Source organism: Echiichthys vipera (assembly GCF_963691815.1).
Source record: "Echiichthys vipera genome assembly, chromosome: 9".
Classification (NCBI taxonomy): Eukaryota; Metazoa; Chordata; class Actinopteri; order Perciformes; family Trachinidae; genus Echiichthys; species Echiichthys vipera.
The window spans coordinates 20,228,885-20,254,840 of record NC_139834.1 but is presented as its reverse complement, the minus strand read 5'-3'; the positions used below and the strand labels follow the sequence as shown (position 1 = coordinate 20,254,840).

Genomic DNA, 25,956 nt, shown 5'->3' with positions numbered 1-25,956 from the left:
GGTAGAAATACGACACCAGTTTAATTACAGCGTAGTCATTTTGCCTCAATATACTTGGGAAAGTGGCCTTATTGAGCTGAGCTTCCTTTATACTCTCTATTCTGCTTTGTAATTACTTCAGCTTGATTTATCGTCTTTTCTTTGTGTTTATGGTTGTAAACTGCTCGAGTGAGTAACTTGGTCTGAGAGTGGCTTGTCTCCTCGCAGCGAGGCTGGAAATCTCCCGATGAATCTGAGATGTCTCCGCTGTCAAGACTGCTCACATCGCTCTCAGCCTCCAATGTCACTTTCAAGGCATAATTACACAAGTTGTGTTGATTAGTATGAGAAGCAATTACGCTGGCTTTCCGCCGCAAATGGAGAATGTGATGGCTCTTGATTGACAGGAAGCATTCTGGCTTTAATAAGTAAATGACTATGGTAATTCAGGTATTGAGACCCTTTGATTTGTCAGCATCTTCCTAATTTTTGTGATGTCCTCTGATTTTAATGAACATGGATTTGATTGAATCCCCCTTCATTTCCCCCTTGTCCCTTGCACCCGTCTGTCTGCCTCTCTCCTCTCTGACCAGCAAGTGTTCTCAAAAGGGAGCCATATGCTGCTTATGTTTTCAGATACAATCCTGTGATTGTTTCTCTGTGAATGAATCCAGTGTGTAAAAACAAAACAAGCAATAAATGAACAACATGCAATTTTGGCACACTATTCAAAATGGGTTTTAGCACATCACACCGTGTGGAAATGAGAGGAAAAAATATTTGTAATTGACACTTTGGGGAACATTTTTTTCTCGTTTTATCTGGCGTCCCAGTAAGTTATTAGCTGTTAATTTGTCGGCAAGCTCCCCTACAGCGCCAGATATTTGTTCAAATGCGGGGATCCCCTCAGTGCATTTGTAACTACACTTCTGAAAATGCTGCCCTGTCTAATTATGTAATATAATACTGCCTTTTAGGCAAGTTCCTTTTAATTGAATAATATTAGCTTCAGCTCAGCGTAAGCTATTGGAGCAGCAATACTTAAAAGAGCTCTTTATACTGTATAAAATACACAGTAGTCAACTGTGAAATGTAGCTAAAACAGACTCTGCAGTTTACTCATTTTATAGATACACCAATCTTATCGATCTAAAGCTTTTATACTAAGATCTATGCATTTTAGATTTTTGAATTGATGCCAAACATTTCAATAATGCTGAAATTTGATTGGCCCAGCCATCAGTCTCATATTTCTTTCTTTGTTAACCACAGTTGGCCTAATCAAGTAATTCCCTGTTTGTCTTAGTAACCCCCCTATAGAGTCATACATGCATAAATATAATAAAATAATTTGCTCTTGCACTCCCTAGCCCAGCTGTAATTTATATGGATTGAATGAGTGCTGCATTGTAGAAAAGCACGAGTGGACCAAATGCTCGTTTGTCACCTCTAATAAATGTTGGAATGTAAATTATGAAGTTATGCTTCAGATGTAAATGCACTTTATTCCAGTCCTTTAATGTAAACAGCCCACTCCAATACATTAAGGGGGTGGGGGAAGGCAGACAGAGATTTGACTCGGAATTTTGACTGTTTTCACAATCAATAATAAACACAAAAGAGCCTAGATCGGGAAGGTTATAACATATCTGAAGTCTGGTTCATAAATTATTGCATGAAAGCAGGCTTGTACACCAAAAATGTAAATACATTAATGTTATTAATAATGTAGTGACTAATAGTTCTATCAAGACTGTAATAGCAGTTTAATGGAATATGACAGCAAGAATGTATTACACTTCTTACAGTTAGACGGGACCTCACATGACATTTATCAGGGATTTCTGAAACAGTTTTTTTTATTATTTTGTTAAGTTAATTGCTTCTTTTCTACCCCCCCCCCCCCCCCACACACACACACACACACACACACACACACACATCCCACCGCAAGTATTCTCTGGGAGAGGAGCAAAAAAAATGCTAATGGATATTAATTAATATGTGTCAGTTTTTGGGGTTTGATTAAAAATAATGAAAGCAAAATGCTAATGGGATTTCGGAGTTTCTCTGTGTGTGGCGCCCTGAGATTGTGGCTTTATCCGGGGAATCTGAAAAAAAAAGAGCTAGTGGGCTACTCTCCAGGCTAAAATGAAAGTGACAGAATACAGAAACTGAGATAAATGATCTAAAACCCGTAAAAATGGAGCACTTAAGTGAAAATATTGCACTCTAATTAGCCTCACTTTAGATGTGTGATTCAGAAGTGCATTGCCAGTAAACTGTAAAGTTTTCAGTGTGTTATAATGAAAAGTCAAGCCTGGCTCAGAATGATGTTATCCTCACCTGAAGATGGAAGGAGTTTTATTTCTGAATGAAAGAAACACGTGAATCATTTCTGACAAGTTGCTGACTTGGCAAGTTGTTTTTTGGGCTTCTGTGATGTGTTTCTAATATATGGTTGTTTGCCAGAAACAGGATATATGGACTTGTTTTTCAGAAAGGTTACAAAGCCTCTGTGTGTTTTTTCAAGTGGTTTTGAGCCTTTCATTTGCATTAGACGCTCCTCATCCTTCTTTAGAATTGAGCTACACTTCACTTGGCACTGATTATAGCGGGACATCTAAGCCTTCATCCAGAGTCCACTACAGTCAGCATTGAGAAGGCCTTGCCAAGACTTCTCTGTGTCTGTATGCAGTTTTCAGCAGAATGAGAACTTATAAAAGCTATCATTAAGGTGAGGCACAAGTGTATACCAGCAGTGAAACAGAGGCTGGCACAGTAAAAAAAAAAAAAAAGCAACCACAGCCACTTGCACAACTGACAATTATCCAACACCTGGACTGGCTCCCCTCCCTGGCATGTGCGTCAAGACTGTCGACTTCTTGTTAATGCAGTGATTAACAGGAAGATTGCATTTGTTTTCCTGTGCTGCTCTCCTGGCAGCAGTACCTTGCTTTCTCTTTGATTAAAATAGTAGATGGATGAATGCATTGTAGCTCTGTCATGAACTTCAAAAGAAAGAGTGAGAATGAGGTGAGAGAAACAGAATAAATGAAAAAGAGGCTCAGGTCTTCTTGTCCTTTCCAGATCGCGTTTACTTTGGAATTTGGGGTTTTAAGGAAGGTATTTGTGGCCATCTTGTAGAAAGAGCAAACACCCTTTGGTTGTCCTCAAATATGACATCCGATTTTCATATGCCTCTCCTTTTACTATACTAAGACTTAGTAAGTCTATAAGTCTTGTAAGTCTATTATTTCTTCCTGTTATTTACTGTCCCTACGTGACTTGCTTCCTGTCCATCCCTCCTCACATCTATTGGACTACGTCATGCTTTTCTCCCCTTCCATGCTGTGTGGAAAGTAGTTTTAAGTATCATGGGGATGAGAAAAGGAGAAGTGAAGGGGCTTCATCAAACAGCCTGTACTTTTGAAATGCAGAGAGTGGCATTGTCATGTGTTTTCTGTGTCAAGGTCGACAGAAAATGTCAGAACAGGTGCGCGTCTGCTGCTGAGCTGCTTGCCAACTCAGCCCCTTTGCTGTAACACGCCACCCTGTGTGACATTATAGTGGTTCACTGTGGGTTGTCTCCTCTCCTTTCTTTTGGAGGAGCCTGGTAAAACATGTATCCCCCCCACTTGAGTTGATGTAGAGTTCAGCTGGGTGTTGACGCGTAAACTTTGACCACTGCCTCTGTTTGTCACGCAGTCACAAAAAGTATGGGTGCTGTGCAGGAGTGACTTGCAACATTCCTTTCTGATTGCTCCTTTTTTTTTTCTGCCGTTCTGATCTGATTAAATCTTCCCATTTAAGGAGACATACTTTTAAAGGAGAGGGAAATTTTTTTAGATACATTTTTGGTCATGACCTGAGGAAGAAGACACTAATAAGTGCCACTTTGTAACATCAAGTAATTTACAATCTACATCGGGCAAAAATGTTGCAAAACCTGAAAATTCTGTCTGAACTTTTCAGAAGAGGTGTATTATGTTTAGGTGTGGCCTGAAACAAATGTCCCACATGCTTTTGTTACTTTGTGAAATTTTCGAACCCACGTAATCTCCAGTGTGTAGCCTCACTGACTCAGAAGGGTTGAAATGAAGAGTTATTATTTGATCTGACGAGCTATCGTGTTTGTATCCTCTCTGGCATCGGGTTAAATGAGAAGAAAAAGTACTGCTACTTCTGCGACCCCGATGGGTGATGTTTTCTGACGCTGTAAGCACTGCACTCTTTTTATGCTTATCCTACTCTTGAGGTTAGATTCTTACTGGCAGCTGGAAGCCCCCTGAAAAGGAGAATTAGCCAACATTTTTCTTTGTCACTTAGTGTGATCAGGAACAGATTTTGCCTGCTCTCCTTCTTCAAAACTAAATGAAGGCCGTACTGCCTTTCCTCCCACAATTTGATGGTGATTTCACTCTGGCTTATCTGCCGCTGTAGATGTGTGGTCCATTGTCTTGGCAAGTGTGTCTAAATGTTTTTGACAGGTCTCAGTGAAAGACAGGCCGCAAGGGTAAACTGCCAGGCTTTCAACCCCCCCTTTGACTCCACCTCTACCACCCCTGACCAGTAGATGGCGATGTTAATCTTCTCTGGCTCCACTCCTGCCTTGATGTGTCTCGCTTACCACCATCCTTCTCCTCTCCTTCTCTCTGTGGCACTCGCTGAGGAAAGAGGGGTCTCACCCCGTGCTGAGGGTCATGCCACCAATTCCTGGCCCCCTTTGAAGACCATGAAATTGCTGATCCAAGACGCACGATTAGTGCATTCAGCCTATTGACTGGAGACGGGTTGACGCGCGATTATAATGTCACTGGAATGTCACAATCTGCCTAGTTGTCTTTGTGGGCATAGTTTCATTTGGTCGCACAGTGTACCCAAGAAGGAATAATTTGATCAATAAAAGGACACCTCTCTCTCTCTGTTGTCACTGGCCTCTCTATTCTAGTTTTATTAGTCAATTTGGCAGACCGAAAGGGCCGCACACAAAACTGATGCCAGCTCGCTGCATCTTCACCCCAGCTCTGTGCTTTATTTGCCTATTGCAGTGGTTCACTTCGTGTGTGTGTGTGTGTGTGTGTGTGTGTGTGTGTGTGTGTGTGTGTGTGTGTGTGTGTGTGTGTGTGTGTGTGTGTGTGTGTGTGTGTGTGTGTGTGTGTGTGTGTGTGTGTGTGTGTGTGTGTGTGTGTGTGTGTGTGTGTGTGTGTGTGTGTGTGTGTGTGTGTGTGTGTGTGTGTGTGTGTGTGTGTGTGTGTGTGTGTGTGTCTTTGGCTGGGTGCAGCAGTTTGGATCAACAGAGGAGGATAGGCTTGTCACTGTAAGTTGCTCGTGACGGTGGCGGCTCTTCTTCTAACACCACAACACAACTTCTGTGGTGTGTCGTTTTGACACAAGCTTCACGTTGTTTGCTGCTGGTGCCGCTTGCATTTTGCCTCAATCAACTAATTGAATGTGAAAGGCTGGCGGGCCTTGATGATATGGAGGATAACACACAGAGTGGTGGCAGTTTTAAGAAAAGCCTTTGTGGTCGTGTTTTTGACTGTAGCTGGTTGCTTCTTCGATTTCTGTTCACAAAAGAACTTACAACTGAATCTGGTCAGTTCATTGTGGCTAAAAATCTCTAATTGTAAATTTCTTCATAATTGTCATTGACCTCAATGCATTTCTATATCATTGTTTAAGATGAAATGATGATTGAAGTGTGTAATTGCTCTTGTTTTAATGAAATTCAATGGAGCAACCAGTTATGAGGGACCCACATATTTTCGTAGATTTTTGTCTCATCTTTGAACAAGATATTTGTATAAATCATTTTATAAACACAGTTTTAGTAATTACACTGTGTTTGTTAATGATCATTTCTTTTACTGAAAGGCTGCTCGCAACAGAATGCCAACATCAAATTTCACTTCACTACATTCTTCATAATTTCAAAAAAGGGATAGAATTATTTTGTGAAATAAAAGAATATGTTTATTTTTTGTTAACAAAAATTAACATAGCAAGTTAAGATCAGTTTCCAAAGTGTATGCCCAGTTTTGTATTTTTATTGTATTTAGGATATTTGCCATCATAGAGGAAATTCTTCCACTTTCTTTGAAACATTTTTTTAATGTTTGATCTTGATTTTTCATACGTAGAATATTTCATAATCAAAATATAAACATCATTTAGCACATTCCACTGGTCTAAAGTTGCACTGTGAGCACTTTTAAGTTAAGTAACTAACGCTCGTTCCCCATACTGAAGAGCACCGCTTGTCACAGAATGTCATCATTGACTGTAAAAGAAAAGAAAAAAGAAAAGCTTCAAATTACAGGAAAGAAGCACTGCATTAAAGAACAAAGGAGATCGATGGCAGTACATTAAATTTTATGCGAATGAAAAAAAAAATCAACTAATTAAAATTGATTACTCCTGCTTTGTAAATGTGTTTCTGAATTAAATTATTGTATGAAAACATTTTGACCAATCGAGGAGCTGAGGAAGTATCCATTACTGGATTGCAGCTGAGAAGGGGCTGGAATGTTTTGTGGTGGCTAAGTAGTTTGTTGTGCTCCACTGCGACTCCCCTCTTGCACCCCCACTGCTAAAGTGCCATGGGTTAATCTCTGATGACCCTCATCTCTCAGCGCAGCTCCAGACTCATGGTTTGGGCCTTTTACCTGAATTAAAAGGAATTTGTGGGCTATATAAGTATTTTTGTCCAAAGTGGGTGAAAGTGAGGTGTCACTGACGGAGTCGCTGCTCTTTAGTCATCAGGACTCTTGGGGCTCTCAGGGCCCCGCTGGGGACGTTCTTCTCTAAACAGTCATCTGTCTCGCTAGTTTAGCAAGGGCAACCCCAGGCAGCACGACTGACAGTTACGCATTAAGAAATGTCAGACTCTGCTTTATACTGTATCTCTCAAGCTAGTTTTGAATTGGCCGGATGCCACATGTTTCTTTCCAGGTTTAGCTTTCACAAGAATAAAAGAAACAGAAAACACTTTACTGTTGGCATGAACTACAGTTTCTTCCTGCGGAACTAAACCTTTATCTTATTTTTTTTATCTTGTTTATCCAGACCTTGAATGAGGCTGAATTATTATTTTATTCATACCACAAACTTTGAAAACACAACACACTTGTTGGCCATAATTTTTTATTTTTTTAGACATATAGCTTAAATTTACAATATCAAAGAACTGAAGCAATCACATGACATCATCATGCATCCCCGGCATTCTTAATCATAAAGTATGTGGCGTCGGTTTTAAAATATAATTTGACTCCATATTAAAAATCACTCCCTATCTCCAAAAGAGAAGTATGAAATAAACAGAGAAACTTTCCTTTCTTTTATTTTTTGTTTTTCTTTCCATTGATAGCCTTAGTATAACTCCCGAGTATTATCTGCATTTATCTTTACTTTGCAGTTTTTACAGTTTTAAGTTGTCCTCACTGGATCATATTTGTATTTTAGCCCCTAGTGTTTCTTACTGCTGAACCTACTCAACTGTTCCATGTTTGTGATGACAGAGCTCTGATAGGGAGATGCTGCTGAATGGAAAGTTTAGTCTCTACATGCAGTGGACTTGGAAAAAAAGCTTGATTTCCGTCCACCAACCCCCCTTTACAAAAATTGCATAATGCGTGTTTGATGTCATGATTGTAGCCTTGCCCATGGCTCTAACACTGACACTGATACAGTGCTGTATGTTATTTTTAAACCTTTGCAAAGTAAACGTCAATGAAGTTTTCCATGACCCTTTTTCATCTATGTTGAGTCTGATCTTTAAATTTCAAAAGTTACAACCATTCGATAAAGATTGACCACAGTCAGAGAAGAGAATAAAACTGAACTGTAATAACCCTTCTAGTGTACTTACTGTACCATTGTGACGGATGTAAAAGTAGGCTTAAACTAGCTCATAGTTTGTCAGGAGAAGAAAAAAAAAGCAGATGAGTTTCAGTTTCAGTAAAGGTTGTTCATTTAATGTCACATTGTAGCTTCTCTGAAAAGCACTGCCCAAAAGAGAAGAAGACACAAAGACACAAATAGTTCCTTTTGTTACAGTCATTGTTAGAATGGTTCAGCTCCAGCAGAGCTGTTGAAGCTCCTGCAGTGTCTGAGCGTGAGTGGATGTGGAGGTTAGCTAAATGGTCTGCTCTGCACCTCACTTCCTGATGTCTCTCAGGGTCAATAATTCCCTATTGCTGCTCCCATGAGGCCTTACTTCCTCCGCTAAAGGTCACATCAAGGCGGGAAAGATGTCACAATTAGAAGGGCATTTAAAGCTGCTCTTTTAAAAAGATTAAAAAGCACTGTTGGCCATATCAAGCAGTCGGGCGACTAACGGAAACACAATAACTGCATTAAAACTTGATTCCTTTCTGGTAGGGCTCTGGTAACAGAAAGGTATTGGGTTAAGTCATTTAAGACAGCTGCCCCTGATAGCAAATCATCCATGAAAGCACCAAATTAATATAGAGCTTCATTTTTCGCCATCTCTCACTTTCTCTCGCTTTTGGTCCTCCAAACGTGTGTTTGGGGGGGGGGGGGGGGGGGGAATTTGAGACCAGCTTAACACAATTTTTGTTCATGTCTATCAGTCTGTTATTATATCAGGGGCACTTCTCCACAAATGTACAGGCCAGGGCAATTTGGAATGAATTGATTCACACTGAGACTGAATCCTATACTTGCTAATGATTTCCTTTTAGCCCCTCCATTGCACCCCCCACCCACCTCTGGTTCCGTCATGTCCTTTGAATGTCGACAAAATGTTCACATATACCTTTTTGGTGAGGTGTTGCTAAGTGTGTGGGAATTCATTTTTCTTTAATTTACTTTGATGTGACTTTTAACAATTTAATTGTCCTAAGATTTGTAGTATGTCTGTAAGTTCTAAAGTTCAAGAATCGGAGATCAAATCCATGCAGTGAAAGAAAGAAAAGCATTTGACCTTATAACTGTTTCAGTTAATTGTTAGCTAAAGTGGTGGTTTGGGTTGGCCCAGATAATTAAGACTGGAAACCTCTTGAATCATTTCTTGTGAGGTGTCTTTTAAATCTGTTGTGGTTCAAATGTTGTTCTTCGGTTTGTATCAAATACTGAAACTTACTGTAACTTCAGACATGGAAACCAGCAAAGAATGAAGTGTCAGGGATACAGTGCATCGCAGTTTCAGTATAGAAAGTCAGAATTTCCCAGCTGCTCAGATCCTGAAACCCTATGATGTACACCTGAAAATATCCATAGGTTTTACTGTATAATATAGTTAAGTGATATTACTAGTTAGAACACAAACATACAACTGGTTACATAGATTCCTTCAGGCCTCCAACCATGTGGTTCGAACATAATTGGATTTCATCCTCATTTCTCCCAATTCAAGGTATCACAATCGTAATTTTCAGACGTAGTACAAGTACAGTGCAAAGTCTTGTCCAATGCAAACTCAATAACATGGCTGTAATGTTGTCCGTTCATCAACTTCACTCTCTTTAAGTGTGTTGGTTAATGTTATCTCTTCCTATGATTGAGTTTTCGCCTCTTTTTCGGCTTTACCTGACACTTAATTGGTTATCTGGTTTGTAAAGATTATTGCTCTTAACATGGAGCACTTTGGTGCATTAGCAGCCAAAGGTTTACAAGAAGCTTTGCAAAAGAGCCCAACTGTTGGTTTAACCAAAACATATCCACTACTACTAGTTTACCAAAAGGATGGAAATTCACCCAATTTCTATCTGTTAGTCATTTACACTGCCAAACCAAGTTGGCCTCATATTGTTATCCATCTTAAACCCCTGAAAGCCCGGTTGTGTGCTACCCAACACTATAACCAGGATGATCCATAAGTCAATAACAAGACAAGACTGAAATCTGTGCAATGTGGTTATAATTGATTGAGATGTCTGGGTGGAACTTGTGCAAAGCATCTATGTCATCTGCTAAGAAGTGCACTTTTCCTCTCCCTGAAGATCTACCACTACAGTTTTAACCAAATAGACAATTTGCCTCATTAGTTTGCCGCTGAGCTGGCTGCGGTCCTTACTAAGATGTCATACTTACGCCTATTAACATCGACACAATTTTCCTGTCAATGTTATGCTATTGAAATTTTAAGAGAATGTAAACAAGGTTTGCGCATTCAGCATATTCTTCCTCTATTAGGTCATTACCTCTCACAGAGCCGGCATCACTCCGTTATTTACTGGAATAAATATTAGAATATTAGATTTCAGCGTATGTTTATCTCTGGTTTCTGTCTTTACCACAAGTAGTCTCATTGGCTCACTTACTTGAACAGTAAGGGCTTTGCCAAGAGCAGAATGATTTTGTCTTGTTATCAAAAGGGATATTTTCTCTGTTTTGACAGTGTCTTTTGCCCAGATCATCAGTTGGGGGTTCACCATGCAGATGGTTTAATCTGCCTGTCACCATGAAGTTTCCGGGTGACTGACTTTAATAAACCCTCAGCATATAGAAATACAGGAAATTCTATACCCCTTTCGTAACCCATATGTACATCAAGGTCACGGTAGTGTCACATTGAAATGGTAGATTAGTCTAAATAATTGGAGCCAGCATCTCTTGGGATAAATCAAGTGTATTTTGATCAAATTCACCATTGAAGTTTTAGAACTGGATTCATCTTGAAGTAGATTTAAAAAATAGTATAATTCTGCAGCGAGATACTGCATTGTATTTTTCACGGGTGCACCTAATTAGAATAAATGTGTTTAGCTTATTCAAAGTCTTCTAAAGAAAAGTCAAACATAGTTGTCTGTGCCGTAATCCTCTATTGCAATGTGTGTTTGTCACAGAAATCTAGCTCTTTATGCATCCTCCCTGCCATACCTACCCCTTGGACAAGTTTAAACGGCAATTCTTTTGGATTGAAACAGGTTCATAGTATATGCAATGCATTACCCAAAACGAATTACCACTGGCAGGGCGCTCAATCACTTTGTATCTTTCAACACTAAGAGAAAAGAAGAGTAATCAAAACCTTTCAACCTATTAGAGAGATGACTTTTACAATTGAATCACGGGGACCACAGGTGCGATAATAAGTCATCTAAACCTCCCCTCCAGTGTGTTTCCCCTTTCTCTCTGTTCTTACATATTTATCTATTTTAGGAGGCGCCACTTCATGGCGCCCACTTCAAATTTATGTTTTAATGCCATTTGAGGGAGATTTTTTTTTTCCCTCCAATTCTTGGAAATGCATACTGGGGTGGAAAATTAAGGTGCATCTCGAAGGAAAACATAATAGAATCGATGAACGCAGTGCACTTAAAACTACTGATGTTCTGATGCTATTTAACGTTCTAGTGCATTAACGTTTCAAGTCATTACAACATTCAGGCTGGGTGATTTGATCATGGCAGGTTTTTAACTGGAAGAATTACAGAAGTTTTCAGCCTAGGATTCTCAAGTTATTAGATACAAATGATCACCTCTGCATTAAGTATAGATTTTCTTCCACTGCGCACTTAAGAATGGAAGTTTGTCTTTAAGAGGGTAATAGCAAATTAAGCTCCATACTCCATTTGTCCAGCACTCTTGATGGGCTAATTTTATAACTGCTGATTTGGTCATTCCCCACATTTAGCTGGAAAGTGGTCAGGTGCTCTTTCTCCTCACTTCTGGGTGTGGGGGCTTAGAAGCAACTATCAAATGGAATCCATTTATGTTTTTGGTCCGGATTTATAATGAACCTTTTTCTTAAAGAAGGTCTAGACTGTTGTTTGCACAGTTAAAAGCATCACTTCCCTGCAGACCATATCTTCTTCCTCTCACATTATCTAATTATGAAGAATTAAATCACATTTGTCTCTTCCCAGATTACCACTGCTGTAAAATTTCTACAGAACCCAAAAGTACTTCAGAGTCCCTTGGCCACCAGAAAAGCCTTCTTGAAGAAAAAAGGTGAGACATTTGATTTATGATGGAGGCAATGCAGGGAGCCTTAAAATACAATATATATATTTTCAGAATATTGTATTAACATTATAATCCACGTGTTTGTTTACAAAATGTGGTTGGCCAGCGGGTCACACACTGTCTTTTTTTTGGTAAGATTAGTCTATAAGGGTCAAAGGTTGTGGCTGTAGCTCTTTGCCCTGGGGTATCACAGGGGTCGATTTAGCTTCAGAGTGCATGATTCAGGCCCTGTGAATAAATGACACACCAGTTGGGATGCTCCTTTGGGTTCAGGAAAATTAATATTGACAAACTCCCTCTGCATTTTCAATGGAATTATCAATATTGCCTTCCAGCATTTTAACCCTTTTACTTAATTTAACTGTTATCATAAATTTGAGACATGACACAGGCAGGTTTTCTAAGCAGGGATGGTGGGAACGTTTGCTGGCTCTTCAGTTTTCTTTGCAATCCATTGAGATTATTTCTGACATATTGTTTGTGCAATAAAACTTGCAAAAAGCTTTATTACTCTGAACTCGTTTAAGTCGGTTCAATATAAAGCGGCGGTGGAAATGTGCACTGTTATGCCATGTATTTGTTACAGCCGGCCTATGGCTGAGCATTGGCAATATGCACAGAGAGAGTATGTGGCTTTTCCTCAGATGAGCTCTTTGCGGTGAGTTTATTTATTTCAGTTCTTCACAAAACAGTTCTGTGCTTGGGGGACTGTACCTCTGCAGTGCTGGGGGACTTTGCGTCCAGCATTAGAGTAGCCAAACAGTGAAAAGTGAGCCTAAAAGCTGCATAACAGGGGAAGGTAACCTGAAACCAAATCCATGGTTGCCTGCTGCTACTACACAGATCTCCTGTGGCTCTAATGACTCTTGATATCTTTTGAAAATTCTTTGTCTTTGTGTCATTATTGACAACTAAGGCCTGTCCATAATCTACTGTTGGATATCTTAAATGTAATATGGCCTCATCATTACCAAATGATGTCATACCACGCCACATTTTATTCTTACTTTCTGCTTTGTTGTAAACTCCAAGGAGCTTTACTATCCAAAATGGTTTGCTCTTACTGCACTTTAAGTCCATGAAATATGTATGACGCTTTAATGCAGATTTATTTTGGAAAGTCCGTTCCACTGTAGATCTAAACAAGAATCCTCAATTTGCATAAGGACATTGATCTCAGAAAGAGAGAGAGAAGGTAAAGAATGAGAGAGTAAAGCAATGAAACACTAAGCACAAAGTATGTTTGAGTAGCGCTCTGTAGTATTCATAGGATAACTCTTGACTCATATGGTATAGTCATGCATTAGTGAACCTGAAATCCTATACATTCATACTTCCCTGAGTTGTTTTAGGAAATTGTTTCAAAACATTATTTTCAATGTGAGAGCAGCATTTTTAAAAGTTTATGTTAGAGGAAATTGTGTAAGGAAAAGACTAGGTAACCAAACATCGGTCTGGATTGATGTAAAGATTAAATAACCAGTGATTTAATATTGATGCAGAGTGAATATATTGATATGTAGACGCACCTTTATTTTGAAGTTCTATATTCTTTTTTTAAACAATAGTTTATTTTTCATTTAAATGTCTTGAAGAGCACGGTAATAATCATATTTAATCATATATTAGTTGCTTTTTGCAAGTTGACTAAAATGTAATGGGCATATGATATCATCTCATATCAAATCGTATTATTATTGAAATCGCATCGTATCCTGGCAGACTTTGTGACATCAGAAAATATCTTATCGTGGTCCAGAGAATCCATATTATGTCTTATCCTGATAAAAGTTTTTATTTATACTCCTAGAAAAGGCAATGTTAAACTTCTGCTGCTGCTAACCAAAAACGTAGGCTGGCTGTGGCTTGGCTGCACCTGTGCAGCATGAATCTACTGTTGGAGTGATTTGCAAACTGGCATTATTGTTAATATGATTATGATTCATTTTACAGCATTATACCAACATGATATTGGTCAATTATATTCAGTCTCACTGTTTTGGAGGGTACTTGCAGCTACAGAGTGTTCAAGCGCGAGCAACAAGATGCTGACTGCAGCTCAATGGCCACCGGTGTCGCTAATGACAAGAGTTTTCTGAAAGTTACACTGAGAACCCTTAAGTCTTATTTTGATGCATAGATTTGTACATTAGCAGGAATGTAGTGCAACGGGAAAGTAAAAGCACTGCTCTTTTTATTTGAATGGGAAAGCGCAGTAAAAATAATTTGTCCTTAAAATCAATGAATAGGCTAATTGTACTGAATAATTGTGATCTCAATATTGATCAAAAATAATTTTGATTATCATTTTGGCCATAATTGTGTAGCCCCACCTTGAACATTTCTATAGTAATATCAAACTGTGAGGATCAGATAGTAAACAACTAATATACAAAGTACAAAGACAAAAGGAGTATAAATCCTTAGTGGAATTAAAATTTCTATGTTGACATGACAATGAGCACTTTTCCTCTATAAAAATGTTGACATAAGATAGAAATAGCACATGATCGTGATGACTATTGATTGCTTCCATTTCTGTCTCACTTTTACATAAACATGTAGCAGGCCAATACTCACAGTTCCCCTGTTTCTGTACCCAGCATGTATTGTCCTCTCAACCCTCTGACCTAGAAACTCAATCATCCTTCTCCTCCCTCAGTCACCACACCAAATGTGTCTGTCTTAATTTCTAATACAGTTTAATGTTATATTTATGTAAATACTTCTGAATTTTACTCTATATTAACAGCCAGAAATGTCAAAGCACACATAAAATGAAACAATACCATCTCCCGGTAGAGTGGATTTTAAATTGGATTCCTCTTGCTGCCAGTACTTACGCTGGACAGCTGATGAAGGGGAAAATAGGGCCCACTTTGATTGCATGTTGCAGAATCTTTACACAATAATCTTGCTCCTGCATATGATTTCCCTGCACATTTGTGCCTTAATCTGCACTGAAGGATGCCTCTCTGGTTACATCTTGTTTTTTTTTTCCCAAAGAGATCCTAATAGTGTGGTTTATTTCAATATTCATTGAAAAATATAATTTTCTGTTTTCCTTCAACTGTCAATTTCAGGGTATGAATTGGCAATTATGCAGTCCAATATTTCTAGCTGCCCTTCTTGAGTCCTTGTTGAATAAACTGGCTGAAATATTGAAACTTTGTCACTTAGTAATATAAATCAAGATTTAAACCCAGATGTTTTTTCTTTCTTTTGCAGAGGAGTCGGGAAATGAGTTGCATTTAAACAGTCTCGCAGCCACGTTGAAGCAATTTAGCTTTACTTGTTCCTTGCCAAGATCAAGTAAATTTTATTGTGTTTGAGTGAAATATAATGTGCTCCAGTCTCATCTAGTGAATTGTGCCATCTATGTCCTCTACAATTAACAGATGTAACAACTAAAGAGCATTGGGCCCCATTTTGGCACCACCATTAAGCCCAGAAAATTAGCAGTTACACACATAATTACCAAAAAAAATCAAATTCTCAGGACAAAGTCAACAACATTTTCCAGCTTTCAACATGTCACTTTGACCGTGGCCCCTAAACTGACATCACTCAGCCTCTCCCATATTACCAAACTGAGTGCAGTTTGTTTGGCAAAGTAAAATACAGAGTACACATACATTGTTGCATTACAGGTAAATACAATCTTAAATGCATTACAGGCGCAGTACATTCTCTGTCAGTGAGACATAAATGATGGCCTGACTTATTTCTTTTTTATGCCGTCCCAATTGTTATTGAGTTGAATAAATAATGCTAATAGATTTCACCCTGAGTAGAGGGCCAGTGATTGAGGGTCACAGGGAACACAGGTATGCTGTTGGTCTATTACCATACCTGGTTTGAAGGTAAGGGTAAGGTTCATCATCCCAGATATTAATAGGATGCTGTTTGTAAGTGGGGTTATGTGACTCACCTCTCGGACAAAAATGACAATGACCAAGGCCTCAATAGAAGGTAAAGGGATTGATGTGGATATAAATTACTCCACGGCGCCACCTAGCCTAGGCCTTGCCTACTTTGTCATCAGTACAAGGCGATAAAGCAGGGAAATGAGAGCAGAGTCCCCCTTTTTAATACATAAATGAATACTCTATGAGAGTGGTCATTATTTAGGGCATGCTCTTTTCAAACAGTTGTACTGAACCAAATGACATGTAGAATCTCCCTCTGCAGCACAGCATGAGAAGTTGCACTCCACTTCTTAATAACCCATTGACCTCCATCTTTTTATGACCCCGGCCATGCTTTTTTTTTCTAAATACGATAATCAAAATGTAAGTCATTTTCATTCAAGGGCAACTTCATAATTCAGGCGGTGGACAATGAAAAAGGCATTCACCTTTTACCACCCAAAATATTTTAGTAAGCAATTTTTATAATTGGCTGTCCGGCCAAGGTGTTGACCCATAAAGTCCAGAAGTGCCAGAATTGGAGAAATGGATTTAATGTTAGAGCCTTGCTGCCTCTTTGCCCTTTAAAAATACCCAGAGAATATGAGCCACTGAAAATAGAGCTGTAAATAACCTGACGAGCAATGGGTTTTCCTTTAAATAAATACCGATCAGGTTTATGTTGAAAGACAATAGAAAACGTAGCCCAGATATGCAGTTTACAGTATTTATAGCTGTAATATCGAGGTGCCAGCACCGTAATTTCATGCCCCAATGAGAATGGCAAGGTCAAAGCAAATGCTTTGGCTGAGCATCTGCTAATACGGTGACTCATAAACAGGCACTGCGTGTATCAGGTGCACCAAATAATACAGTATAATGAAATACAGAATAGCTTTCCATTATTGTTCTTTTTTATGGTGTCGTCATTAGGTGTAATTTATGTCTTAAAAAATTCATCTCTTCACAGGTCGATCTGAAATGGGGGTCCAGGGGTCATTCCACAGGTTTTGGAACCCATAATAAATTTCACAATCCCTTTTTTGTCTTTTCCTTTTATATGTAAAACTCACTCTCACCTTGTTCCCTTTTCTTTTGGATCTAAGGGCGCTTTCATTTGCTGTTGTATTCCCCTCAACAATAAACAGATCAGAGCATACAACACAACTTAGCAAGCTGTGATTTGACTAGTAAACAGCTTTAGGAATTATTTTATTTCGATGCAAAGTACAAAAACCTTTCATTTGCTGCATAAACAACATCAAAGATGTGAACAACCATTAAGATGTACATACATTAAGCTCAAAAGCAGTATTATTGTGGGGTTTTTTTTACATTTCAAGGTGAAAGGAAAAAACCTGAAGCATGTTTTCATTAATTCTCATTCAGTGAAACTGAGATCTCTGCGTCTCTCACTCAATAGTCTGCCACCATGTAGTCTGCTGTGGTCAGATGAATCAGGAGTCCAGGGACACATTATTGCTTATTTGACAGTGCAGTCTGACTGCACAAACTCAGCACATGGCGCTCACCACTTCCTGGCACTCAGGACCTTCTGTAGACTACAGGCCGGCCAATATTTGCCTTCAATTATTTAACAATTTTCATGCCCATTTGAAGTCCTCGGAACATTTAAATAGGTGACGGGAGGGACCTCCTTTTTGCATAAACTGTGTGCTAGATTATCTAAGGATTTCTCTATGCTTTTGGGCTGCTGATCAGGGACAGGTGAAATTTGGGACTTCTACCTGCTATTCAGATGATTCAAATGAGAGGAATCATCATCAATATCTTATCAATGGAAAGTTCTGTTTTATATGTTTACACAATGTATATTATTAATACTTGATGCTTCTCTTATGAAGACCACTCTGGAGGTCTGTACTAGGAGGTATTAGGATCTGGCTCTGTGCACTTACTAATAATGAAAACGTTGTCAAGCCAGCTCTTGAAACACTGCAACTGAACCTTTTCCAATTGCTCGATTTCTCTCAAAGGCTGGAGGAAGCTTATTCTGAGCTTGTGTAAATTCTCTAAAGCCTGTGGGAATAGTTCAAGTAAAGGCTCTCTTACAAAGGGGATTTTCTGTCAATAAACAAGGGGGATGGCTCAAGAAAGTAATGGTGAGATGACAGTGAAAGACACACTATTAGGTCACAAAGCAATACACAACATAATGATTCAGACTTTGCTGATTTTTCATCATAAGGTAAACCAACCCTCATTAATGAGCGAAAAACTACTTTACCTACCAGTTTTGGTTGGTTGTCTTCAGCTTTCTTCTAATTGTTTTGCTGTAAATGAGTTAACGTGGTTCATCAAAAGTTGTAATTATTTCCCTTTGTTTAGACTAAGTTGTTCATTAAAAGATGAGACTCACAGCAATGGCAGCATATGGCGCCTGAAATAAAATCCTTTCTTGCCACAAAAGGAGATGTTCATATTAGATTTTTTTTCTCTCCTCCCTTCAGATTCTCCATCAGGGAGCCCTTTGCAATTTAATCATCACTAAAATCATTAAAAAGATCTGAAGATTAAATTATATTGGCATTTGCAAAATTATGTAATACATTTACATTACAATGAAGAAATTAAAATAATGCATTTTCGCTGTCTGGGGTGTATGAAATCTCCACATGGGAAATATAACTGGAGAAGTGGACAGACTCTTATTTTCTTTTGCTTTGGTGGCAGTTAATAGGCAGGCAGAGTTTCAGATTTCATTGTGCGAACCTTTCCACACTATCTTCCTTTGATGGATGTCCCTGAAATAGAAACTCTCAGTGGAATTTCTGAATTATGAAATGAAAATGTATTTTTGAGAAGAGAGCAGGTAAAATTGAATGACGATTTGTCATACTTTCTCTAAATTGTACTTAAAAGATTTGTGGGCAGCGTGGGAAGTATTTAAGAATACATTATGATAGCCAAGAAGCCGCTTGGTGTTTCCCATTAACACGCAGTTACTACACCCCCTTCAACTGTGTTAAAGGTGTGTGTCTTGATTCCAGGGCTGACGGATGAGGAGGTAGAGTTGGCCATCCAGCGCTCTGGCAGCACAGAAGAAGTCCTGCCTCTGAGCCCCGTGGGTCCTCCACATCCACTCCACCCAACTCAGCTGGCTCTTGCACCACACAGTGAGTGCACACATCCTTTTCTCCCCTTTGATACCTGATGCATATACATAACATTAATATTTATGTGCATTGTCTCAGCTGAAAAGAGGAGTGTTATTTAAGTGTTGAGGTTTGCTGTTAGAGTTCTCCCCTCTTGTTTTTATTAATTTAAACCCACTAAACAGGATTACTGATGATTACATGTATGCCACACAACATTTCCAGTGATAGTGAGTTCAGATACATGGATATGACATTGCACAGGATAAGCTCATGAAGTCTCTTGCCGTCCTGTTTCAAGGGGTTCCTCGACAGCAAGACCCCACACCGCAACCTGTATCTTTATTACCTCAGGAGGTTATGAGTGCTGTCCACTGATTTACCAATGCAGAATGAAGTCCGCGTAATGTTTAACCCATATGACAATGATTCCAGATGTATTCCACCCTCATTTATTACCACACTGTCCTTGACTCCCCTGGCATCTCATGTTTTGTAATGAAAGTGATGTTGATGGGATGGCCATGTAGTTAGGGAGACTCGCGGCTCTCTGTCCATAGTGGGGGGTTTTATATCAAAACGGCTATAAGGGAGCTGCATAATGAGGTGAGAGCGGGGAGTCTTGTATGGGGGGTCATGCTGAAAAGAGGGGGCTACCTCCCTTTGATGTCCTTGTTATGAGGACGGTGCACGGGGACCCGCATCCATCTCTGTCGAAGTAATGGATACTCTGATCTCTATTTCCACGCAGTAGAAGGACAGGAAGGCCTCCACTGAACCCAATAAATTTGAGAGGAGATTGGAAAAACGGGGGATGGATACCACAGTTCCACAGCTTAAGTGACCAAATAAAAAAAGGAAGATGGCAGAGTGGAAGTGGTAGAGGAAAAAGGAGAAACGAAAAACGAGAGGTCCTAACGGGCGGGGGAAAAGAGCAAGTCAAGACCCCTGGTGATGCAGTGAGGCTTGTTCAGGGTCAACCACCTATCCCAAGGACTCCCAGGCCTTTCAGAAGCATGGTATTCTGGGAAAGGTGACAGTCTATCGCAGCTATAATGTTGATGAAGACCCAAATTTATGTGGTTACCATATGGATGCTGGAGAATGACTCAAAAATTTCGATAGGAAAGGTTACAGGGTCATACCTGAATGCTGCAGCAGCAATGAAACGTGCCCTTGAGTAAGGAGTATAAAAAAATGCATTCACCTTGAAGAAATACCATATGGGCCAATATGACAGCGGGTCGCTTATTTTATTTGCATGTCAAATCACACAAGTGGTAAGGCACAAGATTGATCTGGTTTACTTACTTCAAGACATGTACCACAGAACCCATTAGGTGAAATCAGACCTGTCATCGAATATCAGCATGGTACTTTAGTGGCCTAGCCGCTAATAATTTCACATTCATTTGGGCCCCACCAAAGTAAATAAAAGAAATGCTCACACCTATATTTCCTCCAGACTTGTTTGTTGTTTAGTGACATTTTCAGTTGAATGCCTCTCTTATGTGGGGGATTTCCACCTTGACAGACAGTTGGCCTACCCAGATGACAGCTTGCACAATGACACACTTTCACATTATCTGTCACTCAGCAAGGCAGTCAACTTCTAAACACAAAAACACACAGACACGCTTAGCTTTCTGTCCATTTTAGTTGCTTAAAGGTTTATGTGAAAACACTGTATTAGACCCAACCCCATAATAAGTGGAAGACAATGTTGTCATTTCTGCAACAGCAGGATTGAGAATGTTTGTTTGTTCTGTAGACTTTACCCTTTATAATTGTTTGGTGTAAACATGTGACTAGATAAATAAATATAAATGATTGTAATGTCACAAAGAGATTGTATTACATTGTTCTCAATAAGTGTACATATGTCTTCATCTTACAGCCGAAGTCTGTGACTTTCTATACCAAATGTTTTCTTTCATATTTGCTGAAACTGTCACTATATCCTCCTGACAGCACAATGAGACAGAAACTGATCTGTGTAAAAGTCATGTAGCTCCACCTCCACCTTCTACTCGCTGTCTGCTCCTAACGGCATCTGAGAGATTCCACCGCCTCTGAATGACAACCAATCACAGCCGAGCAGTCTCTGATGCGTCAATGACTGCTCTGAACTCAATATGATCAAATATGAATCAAGATTCTGTTACTGTATTGCAAGAAACATATTTGTTTACCTGCGATGGTCTGGCTGGTGGGTGGGGGCTTGGTTTATTCTCGACTCGGTCACAAACATTCTTATTCTACAACTTAACAGTACACTAATTTTTGTTTCTATAAACATGTTGAGTATATGATTTATAGCTTCAGGCTAAAAATCCAAATTGAACTCAATTAAGTGTGAAGTGATTTATCGTCCTCTCCAGGTCCAGCAGGCTACAGATGGAGAGACTATGGTGCCCTCACCTTCATTATGGTGGGCATCGCCTTTGGCTTTCATCAGCTTTACAAAGTAAGTTACACCCTGCTTCTCCTGCTCTTTTGACTATGATTCCTCACTGACTTTGTTTTCACAGTTAATCTTTCTAAAATTTGTTTTACAAATTATCCTTTGCATCCTAAGATCTGTCAGGACTGCCTCTCCCTGATATTACATTAAAATTGGTGGGCTTAGCAAGCACATCAGTTTATGATGAATTACGGTGCTAAAATAGAAGGCGCCTCTGCAGTATGTAACATCACTCTGGTCTTGTTATTAAAGCTACCCTGCTTTACGTCAAAGCATGATCTCATTTGAACTCCTTCTCTTTAACTTCCACTTCCCCCCTTCTCTCAGATATATTTTTTCCCCTAAAAAATATAGTTGCTAACACAGCACGCAACCATTTTTTTTGAAGTCCTACCGTCTAAAAATAATCACCCTGGTTTTTATCGGGCTTAGCAGCCCTTGAACATGAGCTCATGAGGCCCCTTGTCCTCGGTGACATTAATCCCATAGTGGTTGTTAGTAGTAGTCTGAGTGGCATGTGGAAGCCATTACTCTCGTTTTAGAGGAGGACAGGAGCTCTAGCAGTAGCTCTCGGCCTGGATGACAGGTCGTTCTCCTATGCTGTGTGCATGGGAGAGAAAGGGAGTGCGTATCATGTACTTGCATATGCCTACCTGACCCTGTCGGACATATTGGCATCTCTATAGATCCTGTTACGTCCAATTATTTCATCCTTCTTTACACAGCCTTTCATAATGCTGCACATTCACAGTCTCCTGTGACTTATTCCACTGTCCCTGTGGTCTTTCACTGAAGAAAACACACACCGCACCAGTCCGCTGTTTCCTTCGTGCAGAAGGTTTTGCCAGCCACTAGTCGTCTGGGAGGTGGGATTCCCTGGCGGGACGGCACAGGTTGCTGTCATGTCACTGGAGCGTAGCGCCAGTCGCACCATATGTCCAAGCTTCTGCCCATACTTTATTTATGTTATGGCGCACCTTGTAAACACCACACTCCCAGCAACCCACTTATTAATTACTACGTGTTGACACTCATTTAATCTTTTTCGCTAAAAAGTGTTTATTACTTGCGCTGGTGTGGCTGCTTGCCGACTGAGTGGGAGAGAAAACCCGGCTTGGGCTGCAGAGGGCTGCAAACTGGCTGCGAGGGATTAAGTTATCCTTATTCAACCTTAAAACTCAAATAAAACATTTATGCATTTCAGAGGGGCCCACCACGTTCACATGGACATCGATTGTATTTGGTGAGCTCTGCTCCACGCACATATGTAAAGGATTCAGTGAGACACTCACGAGTTGCTCATGTGGTTAACACTCACACTGGTAACAAATATCCCCATTTGGCTGTCAGACATGCATATTATTTTGGAGTCCTTTCTCTTCAGTGGCACAGAGACGATAAACAACATGACATTGTTTTTGGTTTTTTAAGACTATGTTCAGTGTTCACCACCATGTTTTTCCCTGTAGGCCTGTCTTATTTCCACTGTCCCTTCCTGGGTTTCATTAATTTATGTTGCTGGAAATATGTTTTAGGGCTGCGATTAGACTAAACAATAAGGCTGATGACTTTTTTAGAATTACAAATAAAGCCTTGTCTCTAAATAGTCAAAAAACTGTGAACATTTCTCAGAATCAAAGGTTTTTCAAATTGCTGATCAAGAGTCTCAAACCCAAAGGTATTTAATTTACAATAGTATGAGATGGCAGTCAATCTAGAACAGCAACTATTTTACATTCATGCTTGATACTTCAATACTACAACTACTTTGTTTATCAAAAATGTTGGCTAATTTTCTAATCGACTAATGGTTTACTGGACATTCTAGCAGAATGCATGTAAGTAATAAGACAGTTTAGGAAATGAGGCAATAGTCCAATAAAAAAATTGCCTTTGACCCTCTGCTGCCAAGTCTAGGTGGCCCTGTCTTTTCCTCATCTTCTGCCCCTTCCCACCAGAGAGAAGTTTAATATTGTGCCATGTTTTAATTGCAGAAATACATCCTTCCCCTCATTATGGGCAGCCGAGAGGACAAGAAGCATCTGCAGAGGATGGAAAGCAACATTGCGGCAATGAGTGGCACGCTGACACAGACAGGTGAAGATTAATATCTTCATCACTTTCTCCCTCCTTAACATTTTCCCTCATTTATCTGTCGCCAAAATCGGGGGGCCCAACACGTTTTTAACAAATGACGCCGCTGTCATTTCGCTTTAATTTGAAATTGCTTGTTTACTGTCAGGCTCGGGCTCAATTAATTACGTTTCGCTGAAAAGCTCTTAACCTCGGAATATTAATGAGGAGTTGGGAAATGACAACTTTTCTTTCCCCTACCCACCATCCCCCCCCACCCCCGCCCATCCTTTCTCACTCCCCCCTTCCATCTGTCTCCCCCTGCACCAACCTCACCCCTATCCAAACCTCCACCGCCATCATCATCATCCACCCTCTTCCCCGTAGGTTGGGAGAAAGTTCATTTTAATTTTCTGTGCATGCATGTGTGTACGTGTATTTGTGTGTGTGTGTGTGTGTACGTGTGGCATGGCACTGTGTGGCGTCTGGGCTCAGCATTGGCCGTGGTGTGATTAAGTGCACGGTGACAGGTGCGGCTCCCATGTTGGACAGGTGAGGAATCTCAACCTGGCTGTCAGACATGGAGAGAGAGCGAGAGAGATGCTTTCCTACCTCTTCGTCAATATAATTAAAAATCCAGAGAGGCGTAAAAGAGAGAGGCACTCTTAGAAAGTTTGGTCTCGTTAGTAGTACTGTTGAACTGAAGTGCGTTTTCACCTGAAAGCTACCCTTCCCATAGCTTGGCAGGAATAAAGACGGTTTACACGACAATTTAAATAAAAGAACCGAGAGGCACGAGGTAACAGGACATGAAATCGCACAGTTCTAAAACATGAGTTTTGAGTAACTTTTGTGGAAGTGCAGAGCTTTGATGGCATATTATTGTACATAATTCAGGTCAAGTGTTTTGTTTGAATTGTGATTTGTTAAAATAAAATGAATTTGGTTTTAAATTTAGGTCACATTAAAGTGTGCACCTGTCTTAATGAAACATCAAACAAGGTAAAAACTTCCTCTCTGGAGTTTCTTTAATGCCTTAAGACTGCATTACTTAAATGATTGCCTCTTTCCAGCCAAATGTACCTGTGTGTTTTTCAGGTCTGCTAGTAAAACTGTATGAATTACCATCATGTATGTTTACAGGGTCTTCAGCTGCAGAGAGAGACAGTTCAGCCAGTTTACAGGCTGTATTCTTAACTTGAATCATAAATAGGATCTTGTCAGTTTCAATACAAGCATCCTTTGTTTGATTTTCCCTTCATCGCCAAATTAAAACAAATTTAAGTGTTTGAGCTCCTGTCACGGACCAACATAGTGTAGATAAAAATATGGCTGTTATCATTGTATCTAGTCACACCCATGCTATTGTTTTCTGGCTGCCGTAGGTAGGTGTAAGGCAGCAATTGTGTGAGATTGCGTGCAAGGTGTGCCACCCTAAATCTGATTAACAAATATATGCTCTTTTATGGTCTTTTTTTCCCAACTATGCAAACACATTTCCCCTGTCTATTTCACTGCCCATTCTTGATCTGCTTATCACTTTCTGGAGATTTGCCAACTTACAAAACCTGTTTTGTTTGTCGGTATAGACAGGATTTCACAGTAAGAGTCCTCCTGTGCTTTGCAGCGAGTAGGTGAGACTCTAGTGGGGGTGAGGAAAAAAAAGGAAAGAAAAAACATGGGTCTTTTCTTCAGCCAGTGTGGGGAACTAATTTGCTATGACTGCAGTAGCCAAGCTGCTATTGTAGTTAATGACTGTTGTAGTTAACAGTTGGGGAGAGGGGTTGCAATTACACTGAGAGTTTTCTCCCTCTGCTTTCCCTTTGTCTTCCTCTCCCTCTCGCTCCCTCTCTCCTCGCTGCACTGAGTAATAGCGACCGACTGCCTCGCTGCTGCCAATTGCTTGAACCCCCTTTTGTTAAAGTTCATGTATTTCTCTAGTGTCGGGCGCAATGAGGTGATGTATCCTTTTGAATGGGGACCACATTAGTCTCTCTCGCCAACCCCAGCTCGAGAGTAGGGGCCTTGACTCCCATTATGATTTGCCTACAACTTCACACAGACAATTAATGAATGGATCTTGGAACTACTTCAGCGCACCCAGGCTGTAATGGAATTGTGCGGCTGTTTGGGCACTCTTTGTTGGTGGGAGCCATATTGGTGACCAGCTGGCCATTAAAGACAGAGACAGGCCTGGACATATGTAGTGTACATTATATCGAGGTATTTACTGAATAATTTACTGATTACACAATGTGCACCCTCCTCACAGCAGCTGCAAGTCTCACACATCATCATGTCTCCAATTCTCTCTTACACACAAACACAAACACACGCACACACACACACACACACACACACACACACACACAGCGTTCCTCTGATTCATGCCTGGCCAAAGTCATTGACTTCATTATTCTTGGCTTCATATCTTTGATAACAGGGGATAAGAAGTTGTGCATTTTTGTTAAGTGTCTAA

The 25,956-nt window shown here is 39.9% G+C and overlaps 1 protein-coding gene across 3 annotated transcripts in view; it reads left to right on the top strand.

The window, feature by feature from the left end:
* The window catches only part of pex14 (peroxisomal biogenesis factor 14), a 49,460-nt gene that overhangs the window by 9,202 nt on the left and 14,302 nt on the right, over positions 1 to 25,956 (top strand). For all 3 annotated transcript variants that reach the window (XR_014593333.1, XM_083919591.1, XM_083919590.1), the window contains exons 3-6: positions 11,817 to 11,901; positions 18,836 to 18,961; positions 21,322 to 21,407; positions 23,399 to 23,501. Coding sequence is in view for 2 of the 3 variants with exons in the window: in XM_083919591.1 (XP_083775717.1) it covers positions 11,817 to 11,901; positions 18,836 to 18,961; positions 21,322 to 21,407; positions 23,399 to 23,501 (400 nt within the window). In the remaining variant the exon portion in view is untranslated. The remainder of the gene's footprint in view (positions 1 to 11,816; positions 11,902 to 18,835; positions 18,962 to 21,321; positions 21,408 to 23,398; positions 23,502 to 25,956) is intronic.